The 20,349-nt window shown below is 53.4% G+C and overlaps 1 protein-coding gene across 3 annotated transcripts in view; it reads right to left on the bottom strand.

Moving 5' to 3' along the window:
* LOC144954986 (telomeric repeat-binding factor 2-interacting protein 1-like) overlaps positions 1 to 19,046 on the bottom strand; it is a 46,492-nt gene extending 27,446 nt beyond the window's left edge. Inside the window, exons 1-3 of one of the 3 annotated variants that reach the window (XM_078885349.1) lie at positions 17,693 to 19,046; positions 17,267 to 17,412; positions 6,941 to 7,055 (exon numbers count right to left, since the gene is read on the bottom strand). In XM_078885349.1, the coding sequence (XP_078741475.1) occupies positions 6,941 to 7,055; positions 17,267 to 17,412; positions 17,693 to 18,656 (1,225 nt within the window). In that variant the 5' untranslated portion in view covers positions 18,657 to 19,046. Of the gene's footprint in view, positions 1 to 2,281; positions 2,540 to 6,940; positions 7,056 to 7,884; positions 7,936 to 17,266; positions 17,413 to 17,692 lie in introns of those variants that run through there. The other 2 variants (XR_013641461.1, XM_078885350.1) reach the window with 2 other exon arrangements.
* Positions 19,047 to 20,349: the final 1,303 nt, after the last annotated feature.

Below are 20,349 nucleotides of genomic sequence, written 5' to 3'. Positions count from 1 at the left end.
CCACACAGAGACCCACAGACTCACCACACAGAGACCCACAGACTCACCACACAGAGACCCATAGACTCATCACACAGAGACCCACAGACTCACCACACAGAAACCCACAGACTCACCACACAGAGACCCACAGACTCACCACACAGAGACCCACAGACTTACCACACAGAGACCCACAGACTCACCACACAGAAACCCACAGACTCACCACACAGAGACCCATAGACGCACCACATAGAGACACCCACAGACTCACCACACAGAGACCCACAGACTCACCACACAGAGACCCACAAACTCACCACACAGAGACCCATAGACTCACCACACAGATACCCATAGACTCACCACATACTCACCACACAGAGACCCATAGACTCATCACACAGAGACCCATAGACTCACCACAGACTCACCACACAGAGACCCATAGACTCATCACACAGAGACCCATAGACTCACCACACAGAGACCCATAGACTCACCACACAGAGACCCACAGACTCATCACACAGAGACCCACAGACTCACCACACAGAGACCCATAGACTCACCACACAGAGACCCACAGACTCACCACACAGAGACCCATAGACTCATCACACAGAGACCCACAGACTCACCACACAGAGACCCACAGACTCACCACACAGAGACCCACAGACTCACCACACAGAGACCCATAGACTCACCACACAGAGACCCACAGACTCACCACACAGAGACCCATAGACTCACCACACAGAAACCCACAGACTCACCACACAGAGACCCATAGACTCACCACACAGAAACCCACACTCACCACACAGAGACCCATAGACTCACCACACAGAGACCAATAGACTCACCACAGAGACCCATAGACTCATCACACAGAGACCCATAGACTCACCACACAGAGACCCACAAACTCGCCACACAGAGACCCATAGACTCACCACAGAGACCCATAGACTCACCACACAGAGACCCACAAACTCGCCACACAGAGACCCACAGACTCACCACAGAGACCCATAGACTCATCACACAGAGACCCACAAACTCGCCACACAGAGGCCCATAGACTCACCACAGAGACCCATAGACTCACCACACAGAGACCCACAGACTCACCACACAGATACCCATAGACTCACCACACAGAGACCCACAGACTCACCACACAGAGACCCACAGACTCACCACACAGAGACCCACAGACTCACCACACAGAGACCCACAGACTCACCACACAGAAACCCACAGACTCACCACACAGAGACCCATAGACTCACCACACAGAGACCCATAGACTCACCACAGAGACCCATAGACTCATCACACAGAGACCCATAGACTCACCACACAGAGACCCATAGACTCACCACACAGAGACCCACAGACTCACCACACAGATACCCATAGACTCACCACACAGAGACCCACAGACTCACCACACAGAGACCCACAGACTCACCACACAGAGACCCATAGACTCATCACACAGAGACCCACAGACTCACCACACAGAGACCCATAGACTCACCACACAGAGACCCACAGACTCACCACAGAGAGACACCCACAGACTCACAGAGACCCACAGGCTCACTGATCAAGGCAGTTCAAGATAACAAAAATCTCAAGTCAGTTCATCCAGCAGTGGATCGAGCCATTGGCGGTGTTGGTGGCTTTGGCGGGAAATTTAAAAACCAAAAATTTCTGAGGTAAAAATAAATCAACAACAAACTTTTCGTCTTCTTGGTTCTTTCGGTAAAGTCACGTAGAAAGGAAGTAATAAAATAATAAAAATATTATTACTTCCCTTCTACGTGACGACTTTACCGAAAGAACCAAGGTGATGAATCCACGCAGTCACGAAAGCTTGAAATCGAAATTGAAACTTTTCTTTTTCTAGATTTGAAGCTTTCGTGACTGCAACGAATCAAATTCTTAGGTTTTTTCGGTAAAGTCACGTAGGTAAAACATCAAAATTAATGAAAATAAAATAAAATAAAACAAAAATCACGACGTTTCGGAGGCAACACAAGTCAACACAAGTCTCCGTCATCAGGTGGCACCGTCTGTGACGGTCCCACCTGATGACGGAGACTTGTGTTGCCTCCGAAACGTCGTGATTTTTGTTTCATTTTATTTTAATTAATTTTGATGTTTTACCTCCGTCACTTTACCGAAAAAACCTAAGAATTTGAAACTTTCGTCGTCGTTGTTGTTGTCGTTGTTATCGTCATCAATCCCCTTAACCTCCCGTCCCCCTCTCCCAGCGCCGCCGTACCTCGATGTCTTCCTTGAGTTTGCGTTTGGAGGCGCACGGCCTGAGGTAGAAGCGAAGCGAGGCGCCATCGTCGCCTCTGAAGAGGCACCGCGAGTGGCTGAGGAGACGCTTGGCGGGAGAAGACGCCATCGCTTCGCCGGAATCGATTCCACGCGAAGTCGATTCGTCGATTCTTACCCCAACCCCATCTCAACGGCTGCGCAACGGGAATCGATTCCACGCGAAGTCGATTCGTCGATTCTTACCCCAACCCCATCTCAACGGCTGCGCAACGGGAATCGATTCCACGCGAAGTCGATTCGTCGATTCTTACCCCAACCCCATCTCAACGGCTGCGCCACGGGAATCGATTCCACGCGAAGTCGATTCGTCGATTCTTACCCCATCCCCATCTCAACGGCTGCGCAACGGGAATCGATTCCACCGAAGTCGATTCATCGATTCTCACTACAACCCCCACTCACCCCTCATAGCTGCAGAGCAACAGGAATCGATTCCCCACGACTCTTACACGACGCAAAGTCGATTCGTCGATTCTAACCAACCCCCCTCGCCTGGTGCACAGGAGGTCGTGGGTTCAATCCCAGACCCTGAGACATGTTGACTACCTCGCCTGGTGCACAGGAGGTCGTGGGTTCAATCCCAGACCCTGAGAGATGTTGACTACCTCGCCTGGTCTACAGGAGGTCGTGGGTTCAATCCCAGACCCTGAGAGATGTTGACTACCTCGCCTGGTGCACAGGAGGTCGTGGGTTCAATCCCAGACCCTGAGAGATGTTGACTACCTCGCCTGGTCTACAGGAGGTCGTGGGTTCAATCCCAGACACTGAGAGATGTTGACTACCTCGCCTGGTGCACAGGAGGTCGTGGGTTCAATCCCAGACCCTGAGAGATGTTGACTACCTCGCCTGGTCTACAGGAGGTCGTGGGTTCAATCCCAGACCCTGAGAGATGTTGACTACCTCGCCTGGTGCACAGGAGGTCGTGGGTTCAATCCCAGACCCTGAGACATGTTGACTACCTCGCCTGGTGCACAGGAGGTCGTGGGTTCAATCCCAGACCCTGAGAGATGTTGACTACCTCGCCTGGTCTACAGGAGGTCGTGGGTTCAATCCCAGACCCTGAGAGATGTTGACTACCTCGCCTGGTGCACAGGAGGTCGTGGGTTCAATCCCAGACCCTGAGAGATGTTGACTACCTCGCCTGGTCTACAGGAGGTCGTGGGTTCAATCCCAGACCCTGAGAGATGTTGACTACCTCGCCTGGTGCACAGGAGGTCGTGGGTTCAATCCCAGACCCTGAGACATGTTGACTACCTCGCCTGGTGCACAGGAGGTCGTGGGTTCAATCCCAGACCCTGAGAGATGTTGACTACCTCGCCTGGTCTACAGGAGGTCGTGGGTTCAATCCCAGACCCTGAGAGATGTTGACTACCTCGCCTGGTGCACAGGAGGTCGTGGGTTCAATCCCAGACCCTGAGAGATGTTGACTACCTCGCCTGGTGCACAGGAGGTCGTGGGTTCAATCCCAGACACTGAGAGATGTTGACTACCTCGCCTGGTCTACAGGAGGTCGTGGGTTCAATCCCAGACACTGAGAGATGTTGACTATCTCGCCTGGTACACAGGAGGTCGTGGGTTCAATCCCAGACCCTGAGAGATGTTGACTACCTCGCCTGGTGCACAGGAGGTCGTGGGTTCAATCCCAGACCCTGAGAGATGTTGACTACCTCGCCTGGTGCACAGGAGGTCGTGGGTTCAATCCCAGACCCTGAGAGATGTTGACTACCTCGCCTGGTGCACAGGAGGTCGTGGGTTCAATCCCAGACACTGAGAGATGTTGACTACCTCGCCTGGTCTACAGGAGGTCGTGGGTTCAATCCCAGACACTGAGAGATGTTGACTACCTCGCCTGGTCTACAGGAGGTCGTGGGTTCAATCCCAGACACTGAGAGATGTTGACTACCTCGCCTGGTCTACAGGAGGTCGTGGGTTCAATCCCAGACACTGAGAGATGTTGACTACCTCGCCTGGTATACAGGAGGTCGTGGGTTCGATCCCAGACACTGAGAGATGTTGACTACCTCGCCTGGTGCACAGGAGGTCGTGGGTTCAATCCCAGACCCTGAGAGATGTTGACTACCTCGCCTGGTGCGCAGGAGGTCGTGGGTTCAATCCCAGACCCTGAGAGATGTTGACTACCTCGCCTGGTGCGCAGGAGGTCGTGGGTTCAATCCCAGACCCTGAGAGATGTTGACTACCTCGCCTGGTGCGCAGGAGGTCGTGGGTTCAATCCCAGACCCTGAGAGATGTTGACTACCTCGCCTGGTGCGCAGGAGGTCGTGGGTTCAATCCCAGACACTGAGAGATGTTGACTACCTCGCCTGGTGCACAGGAGGTCGTGGGTTCAATCCCAGACCCTGAGAGATGTTGACTACCTCGCCTGGTGCACAGGAGGTCGTGGGTTCAATCTCAGACCCTGAGAGATGTTGACTACCTCGCCTGGTCTGCAGGAGGTCGTGGGTTCAATCCCAGACACTGAGAGATGTTGACTACCTCGCCTGGTGCACAGGAGGTCGTGGGTTCAATCTCAGACCCTGAGAGATGTTGACTACCTCGCCTGGTCTACAGGAGGTCGTGGGTTCAATCCCAGACCCTGAGAGATGTTGACTACCTCGCCTGGTACACAGGAGGTCGTGGGTTCAATCCCAGACCCTGAGAGATGTTGACTACCTCGCCTGGTACACAGGAGGTCGTGGGTTCAATCCGGTGGTGGTGATGATGGTGGTGATGATGTTGATGGTACTGGTGATGATGGTGATGATGGTGGTGATGATGATGGTAATGATGGTGGTGATGATGATGGTAATGGTGGTGATGATGATGGTGATGATGGTGGTGATGATGATGGTGATGATGGTGGTGATGATGATGGTGATGATGGTGGTGATGGTGATGATGGTGGTGATGATGATGGTGATGATGGTGGTGATGATGATGGTGATGATGGTGGTGATGGTGATGATGGTGGTGATGTTGATGATGGTGGTGGTGATGGTGATGATGATGGTGGTGATGATGATGGTGATGATGGTGGTGATGGTGGTGATGTTGATGATGGTGGTGGTGATGGTGGTGTTGATGGTGGTGATGATGATGGTAATGATGATGGTGTTGATGGTGATGTTGTTGATGGTACTGGGGATGATGGTACTGGTGATGTTGATGGTGGTGATGGTGGTGATGATGGTGATGATGGTGATGGTGTTGATGGTGATGTTGATGGTACTGGTGATGGTGGTGATGTTGTTGATGTTGATGATGATGGTGGTGATGGTGGTGATGTTGTTGATGTTGATGGTGGTGGTGATGGTGGTGATGTTGTTGGTGATGTTGATGGTGGTGATGGTACTGGTGATGATGGTGATGATGGTGTTGATGGTGTTGATGGTGGTGATGGTGATGGTGATGATGGTGGTGATGATGATGGTGATGATGGTGGTGAGGGTGGTGATGGTGGTACTGGTGGTGGTGATGTTGGTGGTACTGGTGATGTTGATGGTGGTGGTGATGGTGGTGGTGATGATGGTGGTGGTGATGATCGTGTTGATGGTGATGTTGATGGTACTGGTGATGGTGGTGGTGATGTTGTTGATGTTGATGGTGGTGATGGTGGTACTGGTGGTGGTGATGTTGTTGATGTTGATGGTGGTGATGGTGGTACTGGTGGTGGTGATGTTGATGGTACTGGTGATGGTGATGTTGGTGATGTTGGTGATGTTGATGGTGTTGATGGTGGTGATGTTGATGGTGGTGATGGTGGTGGTGTTGGTGGTGATGGTGGTGGTACTGGTGATGGTGTTGATGGTGTTGATGGTGGTGATGGTGGTGATGATGGTGATGATGATGTTGGTGGTGATGGTGGTGGTACTGGTGATGGTGTTGATGGTGTTGATGGCGATGATGATGGTGATGTTGTTGATGTTGTTGATGTTCATGTTGTTGATGTGGATGTTGTTGATGTTGTTGATGTTGTTGATGTTGTTGATGTTGTTGTTGATGTTGTTGATGTTGATGTTGTTGATGTTGTTGATGTTGTTGTTGATGTTGTTGATGTTGTTGATGTTGTTGATAATGTTGTTGATGTTGTTGTTGATGATGTTGTTGATGTTGTTGATGTTGATGGTGTTGATGTTGTTGATGTTGTTGATGTTGTTGATGTTGTTGATGTTGTTGTTGTTGATGGTGTTGTTGTTGATGGTGTTGATGGTGTTGTTGTTGATGGTGTTGATGTTGTTGATGTTGTTGTTGATGTTGATGTTGTTGATGTTGTTGATGTTGATGTTGTTGATGATGTTGTTGATGTTGTTGATGTTGTTGTTGATAATGTTGATGTTGTTGATGTTGATGTTGTTGATGTTGTTGATGTTGTTGATGATGTTGTTGATGTTGATAATGTTGATAATGTTGATAATGTTGATGTTGTTGATGTTGATGTTGTTGATGATGTTGTTGATGTTGTTGTTGATAATGTTGATGTTGTTGATGTTGTTGATGTTGTTGATGTTGTTGATGTTGTTGTTGATGTTGATGTTGTTGATGATGTTGATGTTCATGTTGTTGATGTTGTTGATGTTGTTGATGGTGTTGATGTTGTTACCATAAGGTCCCGGTGTGCCCAACAGAATGGCTCTGGTCGTCTCCACGTCTCCAGACGTCTTCAGCAGAAGGTGAGTGACCACACGTAGTGACTGTCCACTCTGCCTCATCAACTCCTACACACAGTGACACACACAGTGACACACACACACAGTGACACACACACACAGTGACACACACACACAGTGACACACACACACAGTGACACACACACAGTGACACACACACAGTGACACACACACACACAGTGACACACACACACACAGTGACACACACACACACAGTGACACACACACACAGTGACACACACACACACAGTGACACACACACACACAGTGACACACACACACAGTGACACACACACACAGTGACACACACACAGTGACACACACACACACAGTGACACACACACAGTGACACACACACACACAGTGACACACACAGAAGGTGAGTGACCACACGTAGTGACTGTCCACTCTGCCTCATCAACTCCTACACACACACAGTGACACACACACACAGTGACACACACACAGTGACACACACACAGTGACACACACACACAGTGACACACACACACAGTGACACACACACAGTGACACACACACACACAGTGACACACACACACACAGTGACACACACACACAGTGACACACACACAGTGACACACACACACACAGTGACACACACACAGTGACACACACACACACAGTGACACACACACACACAGTGACACACACACAGTGACACACACACAGTGACACACACAGTGACACACACACACAGTGACACACACAGAAGGTGAGTGACCACACGTAGTGTGTGTCCACTCTGCCTCATCAACTCCTACACACACACAGTGACACACACAGTGACACACACACACAGTGACACACACACACACACAGTGACACACACACAGTGACACACACACAGTGACACACACAGAAGGTGAGTGACCACACGTAGTGACTGTCCACTCTGCCTCATCAACTCCTACACACACACAGTGACACACACAGTGACACACACACAGTGACACACACACAGTGACACACACACAGTGACACACACAGAAGGTGAGTGACCACACGTAGTGTGTGTCCACTCTGCCTCATCAACTCCTACACACACACAGTGACACACACACACAGTGACACACACACACAGTGACACACACACACAGTGACACACACACACAGTGACACACACACAGTGACACACACACACAGTGACACACACACACAGTGACACACACACAGTGACACACACACACAGTGACACACACACACAGTGACACACACACAGTGACACACACACACAGTGACACACACACACACAGTGACACACACACACAGTGACACACACACAGTGACACACACAGTGACACACACAGTGACACACACAGTGACACACACACACACACACACAGTGACACACACACACACAGTCACACACACACAGTGTCACACACACACAGTGACACACACACACACAGTGACACACACACACACAGTGACACACACAGTGACACACACACACAGTGACACACACAGGTGAGTGACCACACGTAGTGTGTGTCCACTCTGCCTCATCAACTCCTACACACACAGTGACACACACACACACACAGTGACACACACAGTGACACACACAGAAGGTGAGTGACCACACGTAGTGTGTGTCCACTCTGCCTCATCAACTCCTACACACAGTGACACACACACACACAGTGACACACACACACAGTGACACACACACACACAGTGACACACACACAGTGACACACACAGAAGGTGAGTGACCACACGTAGTGTGTGTCCACTCTGCCTCATCAACTCCTACACACACACAGTGACACACACAGTGACACACACACACACACACAGTGACACACACACACACAGTGACACACACAGTGACACACACACAGTGACACACACACACAGTGACACACACACAGTGACACACACACAGTGACACACACACAGTGACACACACACACAGAAGGTGAGTGACCACACGTAGTGTTTGTCCACTCTGCCTCATCAACTCCTACACACACACACAGTGACACACACACAGTGACACACACACACACAGTGACACACACACACACAGTGACACACACACACACAGTGACACACACACACACAGTGACACACACACACAGTGACACACACAGTGACACACACAGTGACACACACACACACAGTGACACACACACACAGTGACACACACACAGTGACGCACACACACAGTGACACACACACAGTGACACACACACACACAGTGACACACACAGTGACACACACAGTGACACACACACACACAGTGACACACACACACACAGTGACACACACAGAAGGTGAGTGACCACACGTAGTGTGTGTCCACTCTGCCTCATCAACTCCTACACACAGTGACACACACACACACAGTGACACACACACACAGTGACACACACACACACAGTGACACACACACAGTGACACACACAGAAGGTGAGTGACCACACGTAGTGTGTGTCCACTCTGCCTCATCAACTCCTACACACACACACACAGTGACACACACAGTGACACACACACAGTGACACACACACAGTGACACACACACAGTGACACACACACAGTGACACACACACACACAGTGACACACACACAGTGACACACACACAGTGACACACACACAGTGACACACACACACACAGTGACACACACACAGTGACACACACACACAGTGACACACACACAGTGACACACACAGTGACACACACACACAGTGACACACACAGTGACACACACACAGTGACACACACACACACACACACAGTGACACACACACACAGTGACACACACAGAAGGTGAGTGACCACACGTAGTGTGTGTCCACTCTGCCTCATCAACTCCTACACACAGTGACACACACACACAGTGACACACACACACAGTGACACACACACACACAGTGACACACACACACAGTGACACACACAGAAGGTGAGTGACCACACGTAGTGTGTGTCCACTCTGCCTCATCAACTCCTACATACACACAGTGACACACACACAGTGACACACACACACCCACAGTGACACACACACAGTGACACACACACAGTGACACACACACAGTGACACACACAGAAGGTGAGTGACCACACGTAGTGTGTGTCCACTCTGCCTCATCAACTCCTACACACACACAGTGACACACACACAGTGACACACACACACACACAGTGACACACACACAGTGACACACACACAGTGACACACACACACACAGTGACACACACAGAAGGTGAGTGACCACACGTAGTGTGTGTCCACTCTGCCTCATCAACTCCTACACAGTGACACACACACAGTGACACACACACAGTGACACACACACAGTGACACACACACAGTGACACACACACAGTGACACACACAGAAGGTGAGTGACCACACGTAGTGTGTGTCCACTCTGCCTCATCAACTCCTACATACACACACACAGTGACACACACACACACAGTGACACACACACACACAGTGACACACACACACACAGTGACACACACACAGTGACACACACACACACACACAGTGACACACACACACACAGTGACACACACACACACAGTGACACACACACACAGTGACACACACACAGTGACACACACACACACAGTGACACACACACAGTGACACACACACAGTGACACACACAGAAGGTGAGTGACCACACGTAGTGTGTGTCCACTCTGCCTCATCAACTCCTACACACAGTGACACACACAGTGACACAACAACCGCCATTCGCCACTAAGTGGCGGTGACGTCACCACGACGCTTGTGCCAGGCCATGTGCACCTTGAGGCCACGTGAAGTGTCGAACGCCCGCTGGCAGGAGGTCACGGGGCAGACCCAGGTGCCACGGGTCGACTGACCGAGATGACTGGCTGATGCACCACCTGTGCCCCCTACTGTGCCAACTTGCTGTGCTTTAGCCACCCGGCGCTCCGCTCGTTGTTGTGAGCGTCGCTCCTCCGCCCTCCGTTGTTGTTGGAGGGCGACTGCCTCCAACTGCCCAGTAGCGTCCTTCACGAGCCTCCTCCACTGAGGCCGATCTTGACACCGCTGGTACCAGTCATCGGCAAGTCCACTCAGCTCCACGTCCTCCTGTACCACATCACTCCATCTCTTCTCTAGCCCGTGCCGCGCCCGTTTAGCCCCCTCGATCCGGCCGAACAAAAGCTGTTTAGGCATGCGGTGGCTGGGCATGCGGGCTACATGACCCAGCCAACGCAGCCTTGCCTGCCGGAGGAGCTCACTGATGGGACTTTGCCCAGATCTTTCAAGGACTTGTGAGCTCCTCACACAATCCAGCCTGGTTAAACCCAGGATGGATCGTAGGCAGGCCAGCCTAAATGTTTCCAACCGGCGAAGATGCTCCACTAGGGGGGTCCACGTTTCGCAAGCATAGAGAAGGGAGAGAATGACCGTGGCCGTGAAGACCTGAAGCTTCGTGTGGAGCGACAGACCAGGTAGCTTCCACACAGCGTTACGCAACCGATGAAAAGATATTGCCGCTCGACTGATTCGGAGTGAGACCTCTGCTGATAAACTGGAGCCGGTCATGAGCACACTGCCCAGGTATGGGAAACTCTCTACTCTCTCCACAACTGCCCCATCACCGATTGGGAGTTGTGGGGGCGGAGTGCCCGATGGTACAAAATACCCAGGCAGGTGCTTAGTTTTGGTGGGGCTGATGGTAAGGCCCCACCTCTTAGTGGCACGCTCCAGTCTCAGCAGCAGCGTCTCCAACTCCTCTTCTGAATGAGCAGCTATTACCAAATCATCGGCATACATAACGTGGTTGACCAATAGGGAGCCATCCCTTGATCGCACCCGGGCGTCGATCAGCCTCCCATTGTATCTGTACCAAATGGTAATTCCCCCGGTACAGCTATTGAAGGCTTCACGAACTACGCAGTCGAAATAGATGTTAAATAATGTGGGAGCCAGAGGACATCCCTGTCGCACCCCAAGGTGTACAGGGAAAGGCTCCGACTCCCGGCCACGTAGTTTTACCCGGGCCCGCTCACCATCATGAAGGTCCTTAATGATCGTGAGCAGAGGGTCAGGGACTCCGAAAGCACGAAGAACAACCCAGAGCCCAGTCCTACTGATGGTATCATAGGCCTTGACCAGGTCAATAAAGCAGAGATGTAGGTCTTTTTGGAATTCCCTACACCTCTGCTGTAGCATACGGACAGAAAATATGGCATCTGTGCAGGACCGCCCTTTCCTGAAACCACATTGGGGCTCCGCAAGCCTCTCCTCAGCATGCCTAGCAAGGCGATGTTGAATAATCCTTGCCAGGACCTTACCCGGCACACTGAGGAGTGAGATGCCCCTGTAGTTGTTACAGTCGGTACGGTCCCCCTTCTTAAAGAGTGGGACCACCAGGGCATCCTTCCAGTCCTGCGGAACCCGTCCAGTGGTCCAGACTGTTGTTATGATGTCATATAGGGCAGTCTGTGCACAAACGCCACCCTCCCTCAGCATTTCGCCTGGGAGATCATCTCTGCCCGGTGCCTTCCCTGGTCTCAGACTCCGGATCGCCCTCAGTACTTCCTCAACAGCCGGTACCTCAGCCAGCCACTCACAGGGGGTGACCTCTTCCAATATTTGAGGCACCGCAGCCTCAGCAGGGTTATCCCCACTTTGTGCCATGATGTTTTCCTGGCTGAGAGATTTTCCCTCCCCCAGGACCTCACAGAAATGCTCAGCAAATCTGCAAACCTGTTCCTGGGGGTCGGAGATTGGATCACCGTTTTTTCCTCTAATGATGGTAATAGGTGTGGCGCTGCAGGTTACTTTTTTGACACACACACACACAGTGACACACACACACAGTGACACACACACACACAGTGACACACACACAGTGACACACACACACAGTGACACACACACACAGTGACACACACACAGTGACACACACACACAGTGACACACACACAGTGACACACACACACAGTGACACACACACACACAGTGACACACACACAGTGACACACACACAGTGACACACACACACACAGTGACACACACACAGTGACACACACAGTGACACACACACACACAGTGACACACACACAGTGACACACACACAGTGACACACACACAGTGACACACACACAGTGACACACACAGAAGGTGAGTGACCACACGTAGTGTGTGTCCACTCTGCCTCATCAACTCCTACACACAGTGACACACACACACACACAGTGACACACACACACACAGTGACACACACACACAGTGACACACACAGTGACACACACACAGTGACACACACACACAGTGACACACACACACAGTGACACACACACACAGTGACACACACACACACAGTGACACACACAGTGACACACACACACACAGTGACACACACACAGTGACACACACACACACAGTGACACACACACACACAGTGACACACACAGTGACACACACACACACAGTGACACACACAGTGACACACACACACACAGTGACACACACAGAAGGTGAGTGACCACACGTAGTGTGTGTCCACTCTGCCTCATCAACTCCTACACACACACACACAGTGACACACACACACACACACAGTGACACACACAGTGACACACACACAGTGACACACACACAGTGACACACACACACAGTGACACACACACACAGTGACACACACACACACAGTGACACACACACAGTGACACACACACACACACAGTGACACACACACAGTGACACACACACAGTGACACACACACACAGTGACACACACACACAGTGACACACACAGTGACACACACAGTGACACACACACAGTGACACACACACACACAGTGACACACACACACAGTGACACACACACACAGTGACACACACACACACAGTGACACACACACACAGTGACACACACAGAAGGTGAGTGACCACACGTAGTGTGTCCACTCTGCCTCATCAACTCCTACACACACACAGTGACACACACACAGTGACACACACACACACAGTGACACACACACACAGTGACACACACACACACACACAGTGACACACACACAGTGACACACACAGAAGGTGAGTGACCACACGTAGTGTGTGTCCACTCTGCCTCATCAACTCCTACACACACACAGTGACACACACAGTGACACACACACACACACACAGTGACACACACACACACAGTGACACACACAGTGACACACACACAGTGACACACACACACAGTGACACACACACAGTGACACACACACAGTGACACACACACAGTGACACACACACACAGAAGGTGAGTGACCACACGTAGTGTTTGTCCACTCTGCCTCATCAACTCCTACACACACACACAGTGACACACACACAGTGACACACACACAGTGACACACACACACACAGTGACACACACACACACAGTGACACACACACACACAGTGACACACACACACACAGTGACACACACAGTGACACACACAGTGACACACACACACACAGTGACACACACAGTGACACACACAGTGACACACACACACACAGTGACACACACACACAGTGACACACACACACACAGTGACACACACACACAGTGACAGACACACACACAGTGACACACACACACACAGTGACACACACACACACAGTGACACGCACACACAGTGACACACACACACACAGTGACACACACACAGTGACACACACACACACACAGTGACACACACACACACACACAGTGACACACACACACAGTGACACACACACACACAGTGACACACACACACACAGTGACACACACACACAGTGACACACACAGTGACACACACACACACAGTGACACACACACACAGTGACACACACAGTGACACACACAGTGACACACACACACACAGTGACACACACAGTGACACACACAGTGACACACACACACACAGTGACACACACACACAGTGACACACACACACACAGTGACAGACACACACACAGTGACACACACACAGTGACACACACACACACAGTGACACACACACAGTGACACACACACACAGTGACACACACACACACACACACAGTGACACACACACAGTGACACACACACACACACAGTGACACACACACACAGTGACACACACACACACAGTGACACACACACACAGTGACACACACACAGTGACACACACACACAGTGACACACACACACACAGTGACACACACAGTGACACACACACAGTGACACACAGTGACACACACACAGTGACACACACACACACAGTGACACACACAGTGACACACACACAGTGACACACACACAGTGACACACACAGTAACACACACACACAGTGACACACACACAGTGACTGACACACACAGTGACACACACACAGTGACACACACAGTGACACACACAGTGACACACACACAGTGACACACACACAGTGACACACACACACAGTGACACACACACACAGTGACACACACACAGTGACACACACACAGTGACACACACACAGTGACACACACACAGTGACACACACAGTGACACACACAGTGACACACACACAGTGACACACAGTGACACACACACACAGTGACACACAGTGACACACACAGTGACACACACACAGTGACATACACAGTGACACACACACAGTGACACACACAGTGACACACACAGTGACACACAGTGACACACACACACACAGTGACACACACACACACAGTGACACACACACAGTGACACACACACACACAGTGACACACACACAGTGACACACACACAGTGACACACACACACACAGTGACACACACACACACAGTGACACACACACACACAGTGACACACACACAGTGACACACACACACAAACACACACACACACAGTGACATACACACAGTGACACACACAGACAAACACACACAGTGACATACACACAGTGACACGCACAGTGACACACACACAGTGACATACACACAGTGACACACACAGACAAACACACACAGTGACATACACACAGTGACACGCACACAGTGACACACACACAGTGACACAGTGACACACACACACACAGTGACACACACAGTGACACACACGGTGACACACACACACACACAGTGACACACACACAGTGACACACAGTGACACACACACAGTGACACACACAGTGACACACACAGTGACACACACACACACACACACAGTGACACACACACAGTGACACACACACACAGTGACACACACACACACACACAGTGACACATACAGTGACACACACAGTGACACACACACAGTGACACACACACAGTGACACACACACACAGTGACACACACACACACAGTGACACATACAGTGACACACACACAGTGACACACACACAGTGACACACACAGTGACACACACACACACACAGTGACACACACACAGTGATACACACACAGTGAAACACACAGTGACACACACACACAGTGACACACACACAGTGACACACACAGTGACACACACACACACAGTGACACACACACACAGTGACACACACACACAGTGACACACACACAGTGACACACAGTGACACACACACATGTACACAACAACAACAACCGCCATTTGCCACTAAGTGGTGGTGACGTCACCACGACGCTTGTGCCAGGCCATGTGCACCTTGAGGCCACGTGAAGTGTCGAACGCCCGCTGGCAGGAGGTCACGGGGCAGACCCAGCAGGTGCCACGGGTTGACTGCTGTGCCAGGCTAGGTGCAGGAGGAGGTCACGGGGCAGACCCAGCAGGTGCCCTGGGTTGACTGCTGTGCCAGGCTAGGTGCAGGAGGAGGTCACGGGGCAGACCCAGCAGGCGCCGTGGGTTGACTGCTGTGCCAGGCTAGGTGCAGGCCACAGAAGAGACCCAGCAGGCGCCGTGGGTTGACTGCTGTGCCAGGCTAGGTGCAGGCCACAGAACAGACCCAGCAGGTGCCATGGGTTGACTGCTGTGCCAGGCTAGGTGCAGGAGGAGGTCACGGGGCAGACCCAGCAGGTGCCGTGGGTTGACTGCTGTGCCAGGCTAGGTGCAGGAGGAGGTCACGGGGCAGACCCAGCAGGTGCCGTGGGTTGACTGCTGTGCCAGGCTAGGTGCAGGAGGAGGTCACGGGGCAGACCCAGCAGGCGCCGTAAGTTCGACCGACTGAGATGACCACTACACGCACGACCGTCGTTCACCGCCCCACCCCCCCCCCCCCCCTTCAAGGTGCACCTAGCCTGGCACGCTGGCGCGAGACTCCCCGCTCACCTGCATGATGTCGCAGGTGGCGGCGACGTCGCTGCAGGGTCCGGAAACCATCTCCTCGTCCACCATCTGCTCGTCCACCATCTCCTCGTCCACCATCTCCTCGTCCACCATCTCCTCGTCCACCATCTCATCTCCGTCCGTCCTCTCTGCTCGCGGGGGGGGGGGGGGGGGGCGGGGAGGAGGGTGAGAACCGATCCGATTGGTCAGCCGTGCGCCAAGAGAAAGCCTTCCCATTGGTCCATTCATGACGATGCCCGTAAGACCGCCCCACACGGCTGCACTACTCGCACCCGATTGGTCGGTTCGCGGCACGGTCTTTTCGCCAAGAGAAAGCCTCCGATTGGTCGATTTACTGGAGTGCCGCCCCCCCCCCCCCCCCCACGGTTGCAATACTCTCATCCGATTGGCCGATCGCTGTGCGAGCACCTGATTGGTCGACTCGGGGCAGCGAGACTCCCTCCTCCTCTGGGTTTGAGTCGGGGCGGCTCCCATCACCTCCACCTCCTCCACCTCCTCCTCCACCTCCACCTCCTCCACCATCATCATCGTCACCATCGCCACCATCGCCACCATCACCATCATCACCATCATCACCATCATCGCCATCGTCGCCATCGTCACCATCTTCTACATCATCTTCCTGCAACGTAGCAGCGGGTTTAGCCTCCTCATCATCTTCATCATCATCATCGTCGTCATCTTCGTCATCATCTTCATCATCATCATGGTCGTCATCATCGTCGTCGGCTGGAGATTTTCGTGGCAGCAAAGTGGCAACGATGCCGACATCATCCGTCGGAAGAGTCGTCCGTTTGGCAGCTCCACCACCGCCAGCTCCACCGCCACCAGCACCACCACTACCACCAGCACCACCGCCAACACGACCACCGCCACCAGCACCACCACTACCACCAGCACCACCACTACCACCAACACGACCACCACCAGCACCACCACCACCACTACCAGCACCACTACCAACACGACCGCCACCACTACCACCACCACCAGCTCCGCCACTACCAGCACCACTACCACCAGCACCACCACCACTACCACCACCAACACAACCACCACCACCGCCACCACCACCAGCACCGCCACCACCAGCACTACCACCACGACCACCACCACCACTACCACCAACACGACCGCCACTACCACCAGCACCACCACGACCACCACCAACACTACCACCAACACGACCGCCACCACTGCCACTACCACTAATACCACCACCAGCACCACTACCACCACCACCACTACCAGCACCACCACCAACACGACCACCACCACTACCACCACCACCACCAGCACCACTACCAGCACCACCACCAGCACGACCGCCACTACCACCGGTCACCACTCTGCCCCTGCAGCGCTGCACCATCCCAAACTCATTCGCCAGCCCAGCCACAATCGCCGCCCCACCACCACCACCACCGCCACCACCACCACCACCACCATCGTCACAATCATCGTCATCTTCGTCACCATCATCGTCACCATCAACGTCACCATCAACGTCACCATTGCCGCTATCGTCACCACCGTCACCACCATCACCACCATTGTCACCATCGTCACCATCAACGTCACCATCGTCACCATCAACGCCACCATCGCCACCATCGTCACCATCAATGTTCCCATCGTCACCATCAACGTCACCATCAATGTCCCCATCGTCACCATCATCACCATCTTCACAACCACCGCCACCATCGCCACCACCGCCACCATCGTCACCACCACCACCACCACCACCACCGTGTCCCACCAAGCGCGCCACCTTGACGATGGGCCCGTCCTCGCCGGGAGTGACAGCGTGTTGGTGGTGGTGGTGGTGCTTGGGACCCAAGCGCACGGCCACCACCTGCCCGCCAGAGTCATCGTCATCGTCGTCGTCGTCGTCGGCGATGATGGTGGTGATGGTGGTGACGCCCAAGAGGTCATCTCCTTCATCATCTTGTTGTTGTTGTTGTTGTTCTTGTTGTTGTTGTTGTAGTTGTTGTTCGTCGTGTGACCCCCTCCTCCTGAGCGGCAGTGCAGCAACCAACCTCGTACATGCACCCTGCTGCCGCTGCTGCTGCTGATGATGCTGCTGATGCTGCTGCTGCTGATGCTGCTGCTGCTGATGATGCTGCTGCTGCTGCTGCTGATGATGCTGCTGCTGCTGCTGCTGATGATGCTGCTGATGATGCTGCTGATGATGCTGCTGCTGCTGCTGCTGATGATGCTGCTGATGCTGATGATGCTGCTGCTGATGATGCTGCATCACCTGCTGATGCTGCTGCTGCTGCTGATTCTGCTGATGCTGCTGCTGCTGCTGCCCGTGGCCCGGCCCGTCCACGGTGCCGTGTGTGTTACCCCTCACGACGGCCACCGCCTTGCCTGTCGGGAGGAACGGAGAGGTGAGGTGGGGGGAGGTGGGGGGAGCTGGGGGGAGGTGGGGGGTGAGGTGGGGGGAGCTGGGGGGTGAGGTGGGGGGAAGGGGGGGTGAGGTGGGGGGAGGTGGGGGGAGGTGAGGTGGGGGGAGGTGGGGGAGGTGAGGTGGGGAGAGGTGGGGGGAGGTGGGGGGAGGTGAGGTGGGGGGAGGTGGGGGGAGGTGAGGTGGGGGGAGGTGGGGGGAGGTGAGGTGGGGGGAGGTGAGGTGGGGAGAGGTGGGGGGAGGTGGGGGGAGGTGAGGTGGGGAGAGGTGGGGGGAGGTGGGGGAGGTGAGGTGGGGGGAGGTGGGGAGGTGGGGGGAGGTGGGGGGAGGTGGGGGGAGGTGGGGGGAGGTGGGGGGAGGTGAGGTGGGGGAGGTGGGGGGAGGTGAGGTGGGGGGAGGTGGGGGGAGGTGAGGTGGGGAGAGGTGGGGGGAGGTGGGGGGAGGTGAGGTGGGGGAGGTGGGGGGAGGTGAGGTGGGGGGAGGTGGGGGGAGGTGAGGTGGGGGGAGGTGAGGTGGGGAGAGGTGGGGGGAGGTGGGGGGAGGTGAGGTGGGGGGAGGTGGGAGGAGGTGGGGGGAGGTGGGGGGAGGTGGGGGGAGGTGGGGGGAGGTGAGGTGGGGGGGAGGTGGGGTGGGGGGGGGGGGAGGTGAGGTG

The sequence above is a fragment of the Lampetra fluviatilis genome, unplaced genomic scaffold (genome assembly GCF_964198595.1).
Source record: "Lampetra fluviatilis unplaced genomic scaffold, kcLamFluv1.1 SCAFFOLD_171, whole genome shotgun sequence".
NCBI classification, from domain to species: Eukaryota; Metazoa; Chordata; class Hyperoartia; order Petromyzontiformes; family Petromyzontidae; genus Lampetra; species Lampetra fluviatilis.
The sequence above is the reverse complement of the archived record's forward strand: the minus strand, read 5'-3'. Positions and strand labels throughout refer to the sequence as shown.